Source organism: Pseudophryne corroboree, chromosome 3 (assembly GCF_028390025.1).
Source record: "Pseudophryne corroboree isolate aPseCor3 chromosome 3, aPseCor3.hap2, whole genome shotgun sequence".
NCBI classification, from domain to species: domain Eukaryota; kingdom Metazoa; phylum Chordata; class Amphibia; order Anura; family Myobatrachidae; genus Pseudophryne; species Pseudophryne corroboree.
Window position 1 is genome coordinate 736777184 of NC_086446.1, and position 18852 is coordinate 736796035.

The window sequence follows — 18852 nt, forward strand, 5'->3', positions numbered from 1 at the left end:
AGCGTTTCATGATACTGTATGCCCTTTAAGGCTTCTATGCACCCTGGTCAGAGATCGCTAGAGGGCTAAGGATGCCCTGCTTAGGCTCTCCATGGCTGCTGACATTGAGTGGGTTGTCTCTGCTTTATGTGGGTATCATGCCAAGGAACCGCTCACTCTCCATGAGATTCCTGACCTCCCTTGATCCATCGTTACTGCAGATCTCTCTTGATAGGAGGAAAGGGCACCATGTGTTAGTGGATTCTTATTAAGGTTTGTTCGAGATAGATTATCTTCCCAAACTGACAAATACAATCATCATCAAGAAAATGAAAAGACACTTTTCTGCACATGGCATGCCACGCAAGCTACAGTACATACTGACAATGTAATGTACTGTAGTTTATGAGTGGTGAGTTCTAGCCTTTCACCAGTGAATGTCACCAGCGGTCTTTGCTGTCCACAGTCCAATGGACTAGAAGAAAGGGCAATACGTTCTATTTAGCACCTGTTAGATAAATGTTATACAGTTGGTACTCATGTGTTTGTAAACTCATAAACTCAGGGTGTCAGAATTTCTCACTGGGTAGATGGCGCCTTGGTATAAGCATAGGGAGGAGGTGGGGGACCGCTTCATGGTAGGGTGACCTGCTGCACATGGGCCCTCCCAATTCTTAATAGGCCCCAGTCTGGTGGCATTTAAGAGTGGAAACCGTTAGAACTAGCAGCCTGCTTATTGTGCCCTTGCAGTCCAGCTTTCCCTGATTGCTTTGCTTCTAATACTGCCTACATGAACTTTGACCTTTGCATCATCTGCCAGCCGCTTTTGTTTTACATGGCTTCATTCCTGATTTTGTCCCTGATCACTCCTCTGGCTACTAGCAGCAGGAAGCCATCCTTAGACCTTATACCATACCTCCCAAGTTCTGTCTTTCATGAGTAGGGACATGCTGCACCAAAAATGGGGCGGGGTGTCAGGGGAGGGGTTGGCCCTCAAGTTGAGGTTGGTGACCTAGCGCCACAACCCAGAGTTTCTGTCATTTGAGGGCGTGTCCAGCGCTACCTGAGCTGCTGGACAACCCCCAGCTCCTTTCCTTGCACTGATAGATGCACGGCATCAATTCAGTGATCACCGGCAGCTTTGCAGAGCAGAGCAGCGGTGATCACTGGATCTCCCAACTGTCCTGTCCCCCACCCCCCCCCCCACCCCATCCCCCGCATCCACAGGACACTGAGGCCAGTGAGACAGTGTCCAATTAGCGGGACTGTCCCGCTAAATTCGGGACAGTTGGGAGGTATGCCTTAGCCTTATACAGTGGCAGTCCCTGGGCTGTGCTACTCATAACCGCAGGCTGTTTGCCAGTATGTTTTTAGTTAATGTTTTTGCTATTTAAATTTGCATTTCTTTTGTGTTTACTCTTGATTATCTTTATTAGATAGAGCCCTCATATTGAAGTTAAAATTTATTTCATTTTGATTATTGATCATTATAAAATATTTGGACTCCTGCCTGCTTTTGATTGAAATAGATGCATTTTTTTACAAGCCAATTCAGTTGCAGTGTATTCACATAATTCCAGCCATAACCATTTCACTATTTGAGTGAACAAGACAAAATATTACATTAAACAAGTAAAGTATATTAAAATAAATCGAAACTAGGCTTACTGCAGCATTTATTTCAAATGAATGAATTAAATAGAGGTATTGTTAAGACAGAAATTTTTGAATTGCTTTTAGAATTAAATATAGCAAAAGAATTTGAAGTACGCTTCATGTAGAGAGAAAAGGGAAGCATTTATAAGATCATTTGAATAAAATACACCTGGGCTATTTATTTTCATAAAAAGAAAAAAGTTTTGCTGAAAATTGGTTTGAGCTTTATTCTTATAACAGAAGTCTGGGAGAACTGGAAAGTCAAATAACCAGTATTGTATTGCTCTTGGCTGCCATCAGTATTGTTTGTGCATTGCGGTGCTTTGGAGGTTATAACCTCGGTAGAGGGGTGTATCACATACCTCCCTACTGTCCCGATTTTCTCAGGACGGTCCAGTTTTTCTGGGACTGTCCCCACCTGCTGGTCGCTGTGTCCCATAGTGGGGGGGGGGGGGGAGAAGTGGTGTATAGATGCTGTGCTTATGGGTGCAGCGTCTACTCATGCCAGGAGAGACAGACTGGGGGTATGCCAGCAGGTTGGAGAGACGGAAATGGGGGCATCACTTGCGGTTGCGGCATTCCTGCAAAGCCACACCTCCTTTTTGTGAGGCCACGCAATGTATCGGTGTTCACGTGTGCAGTACGGGTCCTGCGACATTGCCTGTTAAGTTACTACAGACTGGAGGAAGAGAGATGCAGATGCACACGCCTAGCACTAAGAACACTGATAGTAAAAATCATTTAAATAAACTCTCACAATTAACATGGAGTATAATTGTTCTTAGCACACATTTGCGCAAATATGCGGGCCCATGTACCGCGGCCAGGTGACTTCATCACATGGGTCCCTAACATCCCTAATACTATCACATTATATAAATTTATACAGGACTTACCTCTAAATAGGACCTTATCAATGTGTGATCTGAAATGCAGGAACCTAGCTAATTAAAACACCTGAGGGTAAATGGGAGGAGTGCCGATACCAGAGGAAGGAAGCCTTGCCTTCCAGTGTATATTTGTGTATATTGTGTTGCTCAAAAGTGGGCGTGGCTATGACTGTGTTGGGGTCGGGTCATCCCCTTCGTCCCCACGTGCAGTACCAGAAAATTGCATAACTCCTAGATTGTAAGGTCCTTGGAGCAGGGCCCTCTTCGCTCCTGTTCTCACAGCCCTCTTCTCAATCACAGCTCTGTCCTACTCAGCGACCGTCTATACCCGCATCGCCTCTCGCTCGTAACCGTTCATCTCTTCCAGCGGCTGCCCGCCCCTAGTAGTGCGCCGATTACTCCTGTGCTTCCTTGGTTACACCTTCCGGGCTTGCTGGGAAGGTGTAACCATGCTCTCAAGATAACGTGGTCGTGTCCCCCATGATGCTGAAGGCTTTGCAACGAGGCATATCTATTACAAAAAGCACCCAATAGAGTGTGGCCATTCACCCTTTCCAGAGTATAACTGCCTGTCAAGCTTTCGGCAGCCCCGCTAGTAGGCAGTTGGGTTTAAGATCCTACAGTTGTGCATACTAAGCTCTATTAAAATGAATTATCCCTGATACACCAATTCTGATTTAAGGTTGCTGTAGAACTTGTGCTCCAGGACTTAGGCCTCTGGTGGACACTATTTTAGCACAGTATGAATATAGAGCAGTATTTAATGTATAGTTTTACAGTCTTTGTTTAAACAGCTTTACTTGAAGTATTTGCAGGTGACGTTTCTCCGGGATGCTGTGTAATAGACTCCGGCAAGTTTAATAGCATTATGTTCTTGACCAGGAAATGAGGATGGGGGTTTAGCAACACTTAATATCTTCCTAGCACAGTCTAACTAAAAACCGCCATCAGATAACAAGTTGAGGTCATGCACTGGAAGAAGAGATTTCACTAAAACCGTATGTGATAAGGTATTGCATTTGTAGGGGGTTCTGGGAATAGATTAAAGTCTTGTGTCTTTGAAATACTATTCTGTATCAGCTATATAGAGGGTAAAATACGTACAGTCTCGGTTGTGGAGATGTTGAATGAAACAGGAATTTTTATGTGTGTACTATATAAAACATCCTATGGGCCTGAAAGATTTGTAGATGTATGTAAACCCAATGGTTTACTCACAACTCCGATGGTGGGTGCGTGTGTGCCGAACAGTTCCTGCGTGGTTGCACGCAGTGCCCCCTGACCTGCAGGCTGCCCCTTTTTTGGTGCGGGGGGTGAGTGGAGCTGGGTAGAATTCCTGAAAATGGGGGGCGTGAACTGGCCCCAGCAGCGTGAACCGTCCGGGCATCCTGCGTAAACCTGAGGCCAATCTTCACACAAATGATCTGATACTGCGTTTTCATACACAGCGGCAGATCACACACACACATGCAGGAGGGGTCTATTAACTTATGACGCCTCCTGCAGCATTGCCATACAGTATGTTTATACTGTGTCCATATTTGAATCGGGCCCCATGTCAGTCAAACAGAAACCATTACCTGCGACGGGAATACAGCCTCCGAAGAGTACAATACACAGACTAATTCCAGGCATGACACATGAATACATTGTACTGCTAGCGACCCTTTGTCTTTCTAAGTATGTGCAATGGAAAAATTACCCCTAGAGCCAGACCTACTGGTAAGATCAAGCGGCTGATTTATCAACGGGTTTTATCATACGCAACAAGTTTTAAAACTCATTGTGAATGATAATGATAAATGGTGCTCCAGCTAATCAGCTCTCAACTGTCATTTTTCAAACACATGACGAGCTGATTGGCTGTACTGGAGTGCTGTGGCCTACCAATAAGCCTCTTTTTCTTATTTAGTTGATGTACAGTATAGGCAGAATAATTCTTAGAGTTTGTAAAACTGTTTCTTTGGAAAGACAACGTGTATCAATAGGTGTGGTATGAAATGTCAGCACCGGAATGTCGACAGTTTTTCAGCGTTGGCGGAATTTCGACATAGACTTTAGCTCAACAAGCAATATTACGACTTTCACAAATGCCAACATGGTCAAATGTCAACATGTTCATAATGACACCAGTTTTTTTGCATATTTTAGCCTAACCCTAAAAATAACACAAAGATGTACTATCGTCCTTCTGGTGTCAACATGTCAAATATCAACATTATGAACATGTTGACATTTTAACAATGTCAACATTTTTTTTGTTGATCGTCCATGTTGACAATCAAAACCTGTTGACCGAATCCCGTATCAACAATACAAAGGAATAACATGAACATGTATAATAAAGAATGAAAAATCTTTCTTTTAATTATCATTAGGTAATTTATCATGTACATTGTATACAATGATAGGTACAAGCTGATTGGTTGCTAGAAGCTCCACTCGTTTACTTCTCTGCTCTTCAGAAGCATTGATACATCTCCCTCTGTACGCGCTGGTGTGTACAGTTGAGTGATTAAACGCAGATACAGGAAACACCCTTTTGGCCCTTACATTACACTGATGTGGTGCAACCTATAACCTACTTGCTCCTCCCTCTCTGATCTCGCTTATATGAGATGTGCGTAGGGGTTGGATCCTGATGACGCAATTCCATTCATCTGGCCATGCTTCCGATTCTCCTAGAATAGCAACATTTTGCTGTTGCTAATTACCAATTTAAGTCTTTTTATTTAATAGTGTTGACTTACACCTTCCTGTGTCATATGGATGCATTATTTAACCTTGGACTAATGATGGATGATAGCAGGACCAAAGAATGATTTCTCCCTCTACATGTCCCGTTTTCTAGTTCTCATAACTAGGCCATGATAAAACTATAGCAGCTAAAGTATAACTGAGCGCTGACCTTTCTTCCTTTCATTGTATTAGGATCGCTGCTACTACCATGGAAAGGTAGAGGGACATCCCAAGTCAGCAGTCAGCTTAAGCTTCTGCTCTGGTCTCAGGTACGTCATCCTATTATATCTCTTTTCATGATCTCACTGTATAGATCTGCATGTGTGGAAAGCTGCACAGGCTTGTTCCTTGCTAGTTCTTTCCTCATATCTAATTCTTAGGAGTCCTTGCCAGTGCTGATGGGCGTAAGAGAAGGTCAGTCCACAGGTGTGACCTTCTCTGATGCCGATCACCACAGGCTTGTTCCTTGCTAGCTCTGTCCTCATATCTAATTCTTAGGAGCCCTTGCCAGTGGTGATGGGCGTCAGAGAAGGTCAGTCCACAGGTGTGACCTTCTCTGCCCATCACCACAGGCTTGTTCCTTGCTAGCTCTGTCCTCATATCTAATTCTTAGGAGCCCTTGCCAGTGGTCATGGGCGTCAGAGAAGGTCAGTCCACAGGTGTGACCTTCTCTGATGCCATCACCACAGGCTTGTTCCTTGCTCATATCTAATTCTAAGGAGCCCTTGCCAGTGCTGATGGGCGTAAGAGAAGGTCAGTCCACAGGTGTGACCTTCTCTGATGCCGATCACCACAGGCTTGTTCCTTGCTAGCTCTGTCCTCATATCTAATTCTTAGGAGCCCTTGCCAGTGGTGATGGGAGTCAGAGAAGGTCAGTCCACAGGTGTGACCTTCTCTGATGCCCATCACCACAGGCTTGTTCCTTGCTAGCTCTGTCCTCATATCTAATTCTTAGGAGCCCTTGCCAGTGGTCATGGGCGTCAGAGAAGGTCAGTCCACAGGTGTGACCTTCTCTGATGCCCATCACCACAGGCTTGTTCCTTGTCAGTTCTTTGCTCATATCTAATTCTAAGGAGCCCTTGCCAGTGGTGATGGGCGTCAGAGAAGGTCATTCCACAGGTGTAAAGATCCAGCAAGACAATATATGATTTCCATTCCTGCTTTGCATCCCACACTGCAAATTTAAATTATCATTCCCTGGCAATGGATAGAGGAGGTTCTGTACAACCACACTCCATTCATTCTGCTCTGCAGTTGGGTTGGTGTAGCACTTGGAACAGAAGATTTATATTTTGCAGAGAGATTCTGAATATTTTTCTTCTCTCTGCCAGTCAGCACGGAAACATATTAACTAACTCCACATTCTGTAGTTTAAAATTAGGCCCAGAATACACCCCTTACCATTTACCAATGCCAGTTTTCATACAAGACCCTTAAAATATGCATTTCATTCTGCACCATAGGGTGGGAATCTTGAAATTAAGGAAATTGTTATTTCTCACTGCACTCACTATTAGTCACTATAATACTGTATGTATTGTATATACTGGTCTCTACAATTTATAAGGGTCCATACAAGGCCCTGTGTATTGTATACTACTCTCCAGACTGTTTTACGTATTTTATGCAGATCTTTAAAATGCTCTCTGTATTGCTTACTGGTCTACACAATGTTCTCGCTGTTGTGTACTTCTTCCTAGAATGCTTTATGTATTGAATACTGAACCTTACAATGCTTTCTGTATTGTAGACAGTTGTATACATTGTTTTCTGTATTGTATACTACTGCTTAGAATGCTTTCTAAATTCTATATTGGTCCATATAATGCTCTCTCTGTTGTATACTGGTCCCGGCAGTCCGCTCTATGCGGGTCATTCCGAGTTGTTCGCTCGCTAGCTAGTTTTAGCAGGTGTGCAAACGCTATACCGCAGCCCACTGGGAGTGTATTTTAGCTTAGCAGAAGTGCGAACGGTTGTATAGCAGAGCGCATGCAAAAAAAATTTGTGTAGTTTCAGAGTAGCTCAAAACCTACTCAGCGCTTGCGATCACTTCAGACTATTCAATTCCGGATTTGACGTCACAAACCCGCCCAGCGTTCGCCCAGCCATGCCTGCGTTTTTCCTGGCACACCTGCGTTTTTCCGAACACTCCCTGAAAACGGTCAGTTGCCACCCAGAAACGCCCACTTCATGTCAATCACTCTGCGGCAAACAGTGCGACTGAAATGCATCGCTAGACCCTGTGCAAAACTACATAGTTCGTTGTGCCCGTACGTCGCGCGTGCGCATTGCGCCGCATACGCATGCGCAGAACTGCCGTTTTTTAGCCTGATCGCTGCGCTGCGAAAAATTCAGCTAGCGATCAACTCGGAATGACCCCCAATATTGCATACAGGTCCCTACATTTCTTTCTGTATTATACACAGTCCATACAATGCTCTCTGTATTGTATACTACTCCCTAAAATGGTTTATGTATTGTACACTGATCCCTCCAATGCTCTTTGGGATCCACTCAGGATCCCGGCATTCGAGATCCCAGCAGTCGAAATACCGACGCCAGAATCCGACACTACTCAGAATGTCGGCATCGGGATCCCGACATGGATTACAATCCAGAGTCCCGACTGCCGAATCCCGAATGAGGGTTTGCCGGGGCTGTGGAGAGGTAAGCCGCAGGGGGGTGGGGGGTAGGAAGGTTTAGGCTGCAGGGGGATGGTTAGGGTTAGGCTGTGGGGAGGAGGAGGGTTAATGTTATGCTTAGGGTTAGGCACCCCTGGGGAGGGATAGGGATAGGCTATAGGGGTAGGGGAGGGAGGGTTAGGGTCAGGCTGTGGAAGAAGAGGGTTAGGGGGTTTGGGGATTATGGATAGAATCACTGGCGTATTTATAATGGGTGCACCCATTTTTAATACTTACCCCTCCGGAGTTCCATGTCGACGTCAGCAGCGGCCATTTTTACAGTGTTCTACGCATGCACAGTAGAGAAATCACAGGGAAAATGTCCACCACGCCATTTTCCTGGTGATCTGCGCATGCACAGTAGAGTGTGAGCCCGAATGTCGGAGGCTGCACACAGGCCTCCTCCACTTTTAAAGCGCCCCTGGATAGAATACTTACCCACTAGGTATCGGGATCCTGAGCGTCGGGATGCTGCTGTCGGTATTATGACTGCCGGCATCCCAAGAGCCAGGATTCCCATACCATCCCTGCTCTTTGTATTTCTATAGAGTTCCATAGAATGCTCTCTGTATTGTATAATGTTCCATAGAATGCTCTCTGTATTGTATAATGTTCCATAAAATGCTCTCTGTATTGTATAATGTTCCATACAATGCTCTCTGTATGGAATACTACTCCATAGGATACTTTATGGATTTCATACTGTCTATACAGTTCTTTTTGTATCATATACTGATCACATAAATGTAAACTGGTCGCCTGGGGCTAAGCTGAATTTTATTATACTGTAGCTCTTTCAAATATCAGGTTTTCTTCCATTGGGCTTATCACATAAATCCTCACTTCTGGCAAACTATTACCACAGCTATGGGGACACAACTGTCGTGGTGTAATGCTCCACTCACCCCACAAGTCCCCCTGTTTCCAAGACACCCACAGGGCCATCTAAATGTTTAGGCACACTGGGCAGCTGCCCAGGGCTCCACAATTCTAAGGGCCTTTGAACAGGGGCAGGTGGTGGTCAAACAATCAGAGTAGCTAGGCAATATTCTCTACCTGCTTCCAGCCTGCAGCCAGACAGTGAATGGCTGTCAGCGTGCTGCTTGGTGGATGGCTGGAGCTATCCACCAATCAGAGTGCTGACAGCTATTTACAGAATGGAAGAATGTGGAGAGACGGTGCATGATCGCAGGAGTAGCATGTTATGATTTTTTCTTTTAATTGGTTCCCGTGAATGGGTGGCTAGGGACGCCGAGTTGTTAGAAAGGGTATGTACAATGTACAGTATGTACATCAAGCTTGTCTGCAGGATTTCTGGGGCATGTAATCCCTTTGCCCCAATCCTAGGGCTGAGCAGTGGTGTTGTTCCATATACAGAAGGAGCCACCTTTATCTTGGCTTTTAATAGGATTAATTGAGCAGGGTAGTCTGACTTAATCCCCTGCTGTAATGATTTAATCCCCTGATGTATTGTTCTCTCTGTATTGTATTGCAGCTGAGAACAATAGATGAAGGGCTTAATCTAATAAACCATGGTGTGCCTAAGTGCAGCAGAGAAGCCAAGATAACCATGGCTCCATCTGTACACTCCCAAATGTTGGACATCCTCTTTATTTAAAATGTGACATTTGTGTACTTCAGTCTTTTTTTGTTTTGATTTTATATGACTTTACCACATAGCCACTTTTATAGAGTGGCCTCTTTTGTCTTGCAAGGTTTACCAAACAGACCTTAGTAACAGGCAGGCTCCATTAAGGTGGAAACACAAGCTGCACTGTGCAATTAACCAATTTATGCTTCAAGGTTAGTAAAGTGTTGATTTTCATTCTAAACTTAATAATACAATTATTTAACAAACAATGACCTCAATATGCAATAATTACCGCAGCATTTGCTCTCGTTGATGGATTAATCACAGTAATTATCAAAAATTGGCATTAAAGTGCTACCTATTGAAAATGGCTCCAAGCAGATTTTCCTGGTTTGTTTTTTTCCTCCACTTCACATTTTGCTTCTTTGGAACATCTGGCACCGCGCGGAGCTGTAATCCTGTCCTCAGTGCTAATATATTATTATCTCAGCCTCTCTGCTTTATAAAGAAAAATCTCCCAAATATAGACGGATGAGCTTATTAGTTTATTATCCGTGTGCTGACATTTGACTCCGTCGCTCTGCGTCTCCTCGCTGGTTTATGAACCTCAATAACAGATCATTAGGCAGAAGTTTGCAGAGTCGTAAATAAGGGATGCTTTCCAAAATCACCAACTTTGCAAAATATCTTATAAACTTTTATATTACAAAAAATAGGGAATAAGTTAGACATACATCGGCTACAATGGCGGCATGTCCGCTCAGCTCGAGTTTTGTTGACTAAGTGGCGCTAAATGTGTGTTTCAAATTCACACTACTGTGTTGTACAACATATTGTCTTACTTTTCTGTGTTTTTCATCAAGACCTTTATATCCACCAGGCAAAGATGTTTATTTTCTGCTGCATTACTACTGTATGCTCTTTTTCACCTCAGTGTTTTTACTGTTTTTCCTTGTCTGCTGTTCTGTGTCCAGCATTGTAACAGGGTGATGTTCCACCTGTGCTGGCCCCACCCCCAAAACTATGAAGCCATGACATCATTGCGAGGTGGCAGGGGGAATGCTCCAAGTGGCTCTACAGTCTGGAGGATGCATGTCTGAAGCTTCTTTCGGACACTCCGGGCAGCAGCTGCGCTGGCTTTAGGGTCCATTCAGGGCACCCCACTAGCCAAATTCATGTGCTGTACAGCCTTTCGCGCTTGGTGGCGACATTGCTTGCACGCCCGAAGTGACAGCCTTGTCTGTGTCTCATATGCAACAGGTATACACAGGGTTGGACTGGCCCACAGTTGTTCAGTGGAAATCCCCGGTTGGCCTTACTGCCTGTGAGCCCTCCTCATATAGGTATCAGGTTCCAGACTGTGCACTTGAATTATACGTTATACTGTAAATATGTTACATTATACTGCACAGGACTATGGTGTATTTTCTACAGTGCATTGCTGTTATTAATCTGGTATATTATCATGCATGCACTAGCAGTAGTTAATATATATATATATATATATATATATATATATATACAGATGTGTCCACATACATCTTTGCTATATCCCGCCATGTATGGCACAGTTTTGCATGCCTTAGACTCAGAGATTTAGCCATGCCTTGTTAATTTTCTTAATTTGCCTCTTTAATATGTTACTTTATACATATTCTATTATGGCAAACAATTTTTTTTTAAATTCATCCACTCGCTACTCGTGATAAACAGCTTAGCCGTGTTTTGCATGTTGTGCCAAATTTGTAAAAAAGCAAAGATGTAAGTGGACACATCTGACGGGTGACCACCAATAGATGGTGACGCAGCCACATCTCCATCCACCTCAGAATGAGCCCCTCATGTCTTCCCATCAGGGATGGACTGGACATGAAGTTGTGTGCGCGCTTCCGGAAAGGAGTCGTGGTTACTGTTCACAGGGGCCTGGCCTTACGGCAATAGTAACAGTGTCTGTGCACCAGAGCACCCCTTCTTTTGCTGGAGAAACTGGCCACAGCAATCTATAAACTGCTAGCTATCATTTACCAAGTACTTTCTCTTACGTCCTAGTGGATACTGGGGTCTTGTACTTTAGTACCATGGGGTTCTATAGATTGGGTCCACTGGAGCCTGGCACTTTAAAAAACGTTTAGTATGTGCATGTGTGTGCTGGCTCCTCCCCTCTATGCCCCTCCTACCAGACTCAGTTTAGATAAATGTGCCCAAGGAGCCGAGTTCATCTCTCTGGAGCTCCAGAGATTTTCCTTTATTTTTATTTTCGTTTATTATTTTCATGTAGCTCTGGTTGGCAATCAGTCTACCTGCTTCGTGGGACTTAGAGGGGGGACCGAACCAACCTCCTAAGGGTTAATGGTTCGTAATCCCAGCTGACAGGACACTGAGCTCCTAAGGTGCTGATCACACAGCGTTAGTATGTGTGCCCACGCCAGCAGCTAGTCGCCACCCTCTAACAGATGCTGAAAACCCAGGTGCAGTGAGTGTTACACCGGGGTCCCGGTTAGCGGGTACTCAGTGCTGTTTTGGCTGCAAGTCACACGGCGGTCACGGGCTCGGAGCTGCGGTGCCCGCCGCAGACGAACTGGCTCAGGGCTGTTAAGCCCCACAGTTGTCACTGTTCTCAGGGCTTTGTGTGTACTGTACATTGCATATTATGCTGTTCATTATATGTGGCCTGTATAAACTATCATAGGGATGCACGCCATTACAAGGGGCGGGGCTTCCCAGGGCGGGACCAGCGACGGGAAGGCGCCATTTCCTGCTGCTCCGGATCTTCAAGGCTGCATGCACGCTGCTCCTCCAGGACCCACGCTGCTACAGACTGGTACCAGGGGGGTCATAGAAAGGGGAGAGCACGCCAGCGGTAGCACCACTGCACTTATATCAGGTCATACACCTACTTCTACACATTGTGCTGCTGTGTTCTGTATGCCAGTATCCGCTCCTCAGTGTCACTCCAGGGGCTCTCTAGGGTCTGTGTGGAGGTGTTGGTCAATGGGCTGCTCTGTATTACTATTGTGTAAGATGTCTGTTGACATGGTTATGTGTGTTGCTTGTAACTCTACCCCGTCTTCAGCGGAGTCACTCATGTGTGAGCAATGTTCCTTATCACCACAGGGACCCACCTCACAGGCACCTGATTGGTTCAATAGCTTTAAAAGCATGATTCAGAATGTAAATTCAGAATTGGCTGCAGCTAAAAGAGAGAGACAGGTGTTAAAATACTCTATTGATTGTGTGGCTAAAGCAGCAGATACCAAGAAGGCTTCTCAGCCCCCTCTAGTGGTTTCACATAAACGCTCACTGCCACAGGTGCTCCACTCTGATCAGCCTGATGTAGGTGATGATGATATGGATGAGGACAGCTCTCTGTCCCCTGGGGTGGAGGCTCTCATTTTTGCTGTAAGAGAGGTCCTTCACATACCGGATCAGGAGGCAGAACCAGATGAGGGGTTGTATTTTAATGTTAGACCTAAGACTTCAGCAACTTTCCCTGTGTCTAAAGAATTAAACTCCCTGGCCAGGGAGGTCTGGTTAAACCCTGATAAAAAAAAATTTAAATTCCTCAGAGGTTTTTATCTACTTTTCCCCTTCCGGCTGAGGACAGGAAGGTATAGGAAAACCCCCCGTCAGTCAAAACGTCTGTATCCAGACTGTCTAAGAAACTGGTACTGCCGGTGCCAGGGGCTATATCCCTAAAAGAGCCAGCTGACCGTAAAATTGAGACCACGCTCAAGGCAATATATATACGGCAGCAGGCGCAGCTCGGTGCCCCACAATTGTTTGTGGGCGGATTTCCTGGGCGGTAGTCAAGTGGTCTGATAATGTTCTTGACGGTTTAGACTCTCTGCCCCGGTATGATGTAGTTACTCTGCTGCAACATATACAGGATGCTGCAAATTTTATGAGCGAGGCTATTAAGGAGTTGTGTAGGATTAATGGTCGTACTACTGCTATGGCTGTTTCGGCGCGCAGAGCTCTGTGGTTACGTCAGTGGTCAGCAGAAGCTGATTCCAAGAAGGGTGTAGAAAATCTTCCCTTTACAGGTGATGCCTTGTTTGGAGATGAATTAAATAAATGGATCTCCCAAGCAACGGGGGGTAAGTCTACCTATCTGCCGTCGGCTGAGCCACCTGCTAGGCGTTCTTACACCGGACCCTCCTTGCAATCCTCTCGTGTGGCAAGGTTCAGAGGCAGGGGCCCAGCAGCAAGGCGACTTTCAGGTAGGTGCTCTCCTTCACCACTTCACCCACATGTGGGTGGAGTCCTGCTGGGATCCTTGGGTGAGGGACCTCATTTACCAGGGTTACCGGCTGGAATCTCAAACTCTACCTCCTCACAGATTTTTCAAGTCGGACTTACCAGCTTTACCCACAGCAAAACTTACCTTGCAAGAGGCTATTGAAAAACTTTTGCAGACGGGGGTGGTGGTTCCAGTACCTCCTCCATTACGCAACCGGGGTTTTTACTCCAGTCTTTTTGTCGTTCCCAAACTGGACGGTTCGGTGCGCAACATCTTGAACCTGAAGTCTCTAAACCCGTATCTGCAGGTGTTCAAATTCTAGATGGAATCTTTGCAGGCGGTGGTGTTCGCTCTGGAGGAGGGGGAGTTCCTGGTGTCTCTGGATGTCAAGGATGCTTACCTACACATTCCCATGTGGCCTTCTCATCAGGCTTACCTCAGGTTCGCCATATTGGATGACCATTTCTAGTTTCAGGCCTTACCCTTTGGATTATCCACAGCTCCGAGGGTCTTCACCAAGGACATGGTGGAGATGGTGCTGCAACTGTGCATGATGGGAGTAAATATAGTCCCCTACTTGGACAATCTCCTCATAGCTGTGTCCAGGGAGCGTCTGCTGCACAGCATCGATCTGACGACTCGCCTGCTTACGGATCATGGGTGGATCCTAAATTTTCAGAAGTTTCACCTGGAACTGACCCATTGTCTTCAGTTCCTGGGAATGATTCTGGATACAGTGTCTCAAAAGGTGTTTCGCCTGATGGTCAAGGCCTTGACTATTCAGGCTATGGTTCGCTTGGTGCTCAGTCCTCGCAGGGTATCCATAATCCTTTGCATCCGATTACTAGGCAAGATGGTGGCTGCTTATGAGGCAACCCAATATGGCAGATTTCATGCTCGGCCTTTTCAGCTGGATCTGCTGGACAAATGGTCGGAGTCTCACCTTCACATGCATCAGGAAGTGACCTTGTCTCCAGAAGACAGGATTTCTCTATTATGGTGGCTACAGGTTCCTCACCTGGTAGAGGGCAGGAGTTTCAATATCCACTCGTGGATTCTACTGACGATGGATGTCAGCCTCTGGGGATGGGGTGCTGTTACCCAAGGGGCCCAGTTCTGGGGGATATGGTCAAGACAGGAATCTGCTCTGCCGATAAACATCCTGGAACTCAGGGCAATTTTACAGTGCTCTACTGCAGGCTTCTCATCTCCTGAAGAATTAGGCGATCCAGGTTCAGTCGGACAACGCCACGGCGGTAGGGTATATAAACCGACAAGTGGGAACAAGAAGCAGAGCGGCGATGAGAGAGGTATCAAAAATACTCCTCTGGGCAGAGGCCAACGTAAGGGTCATCTCAGCCATATTCATCCCAGGAGTGGACAACTGGGAAGCAGACTTCCTCAGCAAGCACGACCTCCATCCGGGGGAACGGGGCCTACATACCGAGGTGTATCAACAGTTAATTCACCGGTGGGGCTGTCCGCAGATAGATCTGATGGCTTCTCGACTCAACAAGAAGCTATGCCGTTACTGTTCCATGACGAGGGATCCGCAGGCGGTTGCAGTGGACGCGCTGACGACACCGTGGATGTACCAGTGTGTATACCTATTGCCTCCTCTACCGCTAATCCCAAGGGTACTCAAAAGACTAAGAAGGGAAAGCGTTCAGGCAATTCTGATTGTCCCAGATTGGCATCGGCCGGCGTGGTACTCGGACCTCCTAGCCATGGCTCTGGAGGTTCCCTGGCCTCTACTGCTCCGAGACGATCTTCAACAAGGTACGTTCGTCTATCCAGACTTATAGCGGCTACGTTTGACGGCTTGGTAGTTGAGAGGGAAATTCTAGCTAGAAAAGGTCTTCCCTCCAGGGTCAATTCCACCATGGTCCAGGCCAGGAAGATGGTTACGTCAAAACATTACCATCGTATCTGGAAAAAGTATGTTTCCTGGTGTGAGGGTAGAAAGGTTTCTCCCGTGGAATTTCGTATTGGTCGTTTTCTACTTTTCCTGCAAGCGGGTGTGGATATGGGCCTACGGTTGGGCTCCATTCAAAGTCCAGATTTCTGCGCTCTCTACTTTCTTCAAGAGACAGCTTGCCTTGTTGTCTGAAGTGCAGACTTTCCTAAAGGGAGTTCTTCTTATGCAACTGCCCTTTGTACCTCCCACAGCTCCGTGGGACCTCAATGTGGTTCTAGCCTTTCTCCAATCTGACTGGTTTGAACCCTTACATAGGGTGGAGTTAAAATGTCTTACCTGGAAGACGGTGATGTTATTGGCATTGGTGTCTGCCAGGCGTGTTTCTGAATTGGGGGGCCTTATCCTGTAAAAGCCCTTATTTGATATTTCATGAAGACAGAGCGGAACTTAGGACCCGTCCTCAGTTTTTGCCGAAAGTAATGTCAGCTTTTTATGTTAATCAGCCTATTGTGGTTCCAGTTTTGTCTGACGCTTCGTCCTGAGTCCTTGAATGTGGTCAGGGCTCTGAAGATTTATGTCAAAAGGACGGACCGTCATCGGAAATATGACTCGCTGTTTGTCCTTTATGATGCCTCCCAGATTGGTCGGCCAGCTTCTAAGCAATCTATTGCTCGCTGGCTCAGGTTGACCATTCAACAGGCCTATACTTCGGTGGCTCTGCCTTTGCCGTCACCTATTCAGGCCCACTCGACGAGGTCTGTGGGCTCTTCCTGGGCGGCTGCCGGGGTGTCTCGGCCTTACAGTTGTGCCGAGCTGCTACTTGGTCTGGTTCGAACACGTTTGTTAAACTCTGTAGGTTTGATACCTTGGCTAAGGATGACCTTCAGTTTGGTCAGGCGGTTTTGCAGGGGTCTCAGCTCTCTCCCACCCGTTTTGGAGCTTGGGGACTTCCCCATGGTACTAAAGTACAAGACCCCAGTATCCAATAGGACGTAAGAGAAAATAGGAATTTAATACTTACCGGTAATTCCTTTTCTCCTAGTCCGTAGTGGATACTGGGCGCCCGCCTCAGTGCTTCGTTCCTGCTTACCCGTGTAAGTGTTGGGTTGGACCAGCATTGCGGTCCAGTTTTGTTGTTGGGATAGCCATGTTATCCTGGTTAGGTTGGTGGTGCTATCCTCTGTTCTGGTTGGTGCCTTCCTCTCGTTTCTGGTTATGCGTTGGCTTGTTGCCTCACCGCTGTTCTTCTCTCATATGGGGGGTCATTCCGAGTTGATCGCTAGCTGCCGTTGTTCGCTGTGTAGCGATCAGTGAAAAAAAGGGCTAATCTGCGCATGCGTATGCACCCCAATGCGCACGCACGTCGTACGGGTACGAAGTCCATTGTGGTTTTGCACTGGTTCTAGCGACGATTCCAACTGCACAGCCGAACGCAAGGAGATTGACAGAAAGAGGGTGTTTATGGGTGTCAACTGACTGTTTTCTGGGAGTGTTTGGAAAAACGTATGCGTGACCGGGCGTTTGCTGGGCGGGTATCTGACGTCATTACTGTGTCACTCGTCGTAGCAATCATCGCACAGGATAAGTAACTACAGGGCTGGTCTTGTTTTGCACAAAATGTGTTTGCAGGTGTTCTGCTGCACAGGCGTTCGCACAACTGCAAAGCGAAAATACACTACCCCGTGGGCGGCGACTATGCGTTTGCACGGCTGCTAAAATCTGATAGCGAGTGATCAACTCGGAATGACCCCCATTATGTCTGTCTCCTCGGGCACAGTTTTCCTAGACTGAGTCTGGTAGGAGGGGCATAGAGGGGAGGAGCCAGCACACACATACACACACACTAAAGATTTTTAAAGTGCCAGGCTCCAGTAAACCCGATCTATACCCCATGGTACTAAAGTACAAGACCCCAGTATCCACTATGGACTAGGAGAAAAGGAATTACCGGTAGGTATTAAATTCCTATTTTCTATAAAATGATAGCTAAAAACGTCTTGGTTGCTATGGGCAACAGCTTCTCCTGTCCTCTTTATAGGGTTTCCTAACTCTTCCTTTGTGAATCTTACATAGAATGGAACAGTCCCTCTTCTTCAGTACTCTATGCATAATACAACAGTCGCATCTTTACTTACACTATAGGTATGTTTATATTCTATTACTAAGCCACCCTATATCCTGGCATGTGGCCATGCATACTGTATACAGGGCACTGCATATGAATATTTAAATACATTCTGCACTAACCGCATTGCTTATTTATTTTCAGGGGATTAATTACACTTGAAAGCCGAGCATATGTCCTGGAGCCACAGGCTGATTCTACAAGCAGCCACCTCTTTTACAGAGCAGAACATCTAAAACTGGCTGCGGGATCCTGTCGCCAACATTCTAACCTCTCAGGCGTTTCACTGAATGACACTTTACAATTCTCTGAAGATTATTTACAAAGGGTAAGCAATACACCCTGGGTATGTCACAGACAGATATGCTGTGTTCTGTACAATTACTGGATGCACATTCTGTTTCCAGGAGGCTGCCCGAATGCCTGGAATCAATGCTAGGGCTTCAGTCTTTCATTTGTTTCATAAACTGATTGGTGCACAGAAGGAGACACTGGGATACGGTATACCAGGATAACAACATGGGGGAACAAGAATTCTGTACAGCAGTTATATAGTAGCTAGGTGATTCATCACGGTGGGGGAGGGGCGGGTGCGGTGGTGCCACGGGTGGGGGAGGGGGTCCGGAGGTGGTGCAAGTGGGGGAGGGGCGGGTAATGCTTCTCCTGCTTCTCCTCCTGGAAGCAGCTGAGCTGCTTACCTTTGTTGGTGTTCCCTGCAGCAGGCGGTGAAGTCTCCTGTGCTCGGGCCAGGCACCGCAGCTTTCCCCCAACGGCGAGTCCCTCTGCAGCCGAGTGGAGTCCAGGGAACACACAGCAGCCAAAGGGCAGAGCCTCCCATTGGATGTAACCTGTGTGGGAGGGCGTTTCACACCCAATCAGCTGTGGGCTGTGTGTGATAGACCTGCCGCTAACCCAATGAGAGCTCCTAGCCACGCCCAGCATTAGGAAATGAGTCACAAAGTCACAGATCTGGGCTAATATATAGGAGATGTTTTGGATGAGAATGGAAAGATCTGTACAGAACTGAGAGCCA

At 46.4% G+C, this 18852-nt stretch overlaps 1 protein-coding gene across 1 annotated transcript in view; it reads left to right on the forward strand.

Moving 5' to 3' along the window:
* Positions 1-18852, forward strand: part of ADAM12 (ADAM metallopeptidase domain 12) — a 925560-nt gene that overhangs the window by 502056 nt on the left and 404652 nt on the right. Inside the window, exons 5-6 of the mRNA XM_063962227.1 lie at positions 5457-5533; positions 17964-18147. Of these exons, the coding sequence (XP_063818297.1) occupies positions 5457-5533; positions 17964-18147 (261 nt within the window). The remainder of the gene's footprint in view (positions 1-5456; positions 5534-17963; positions 18148-18852) is intronic.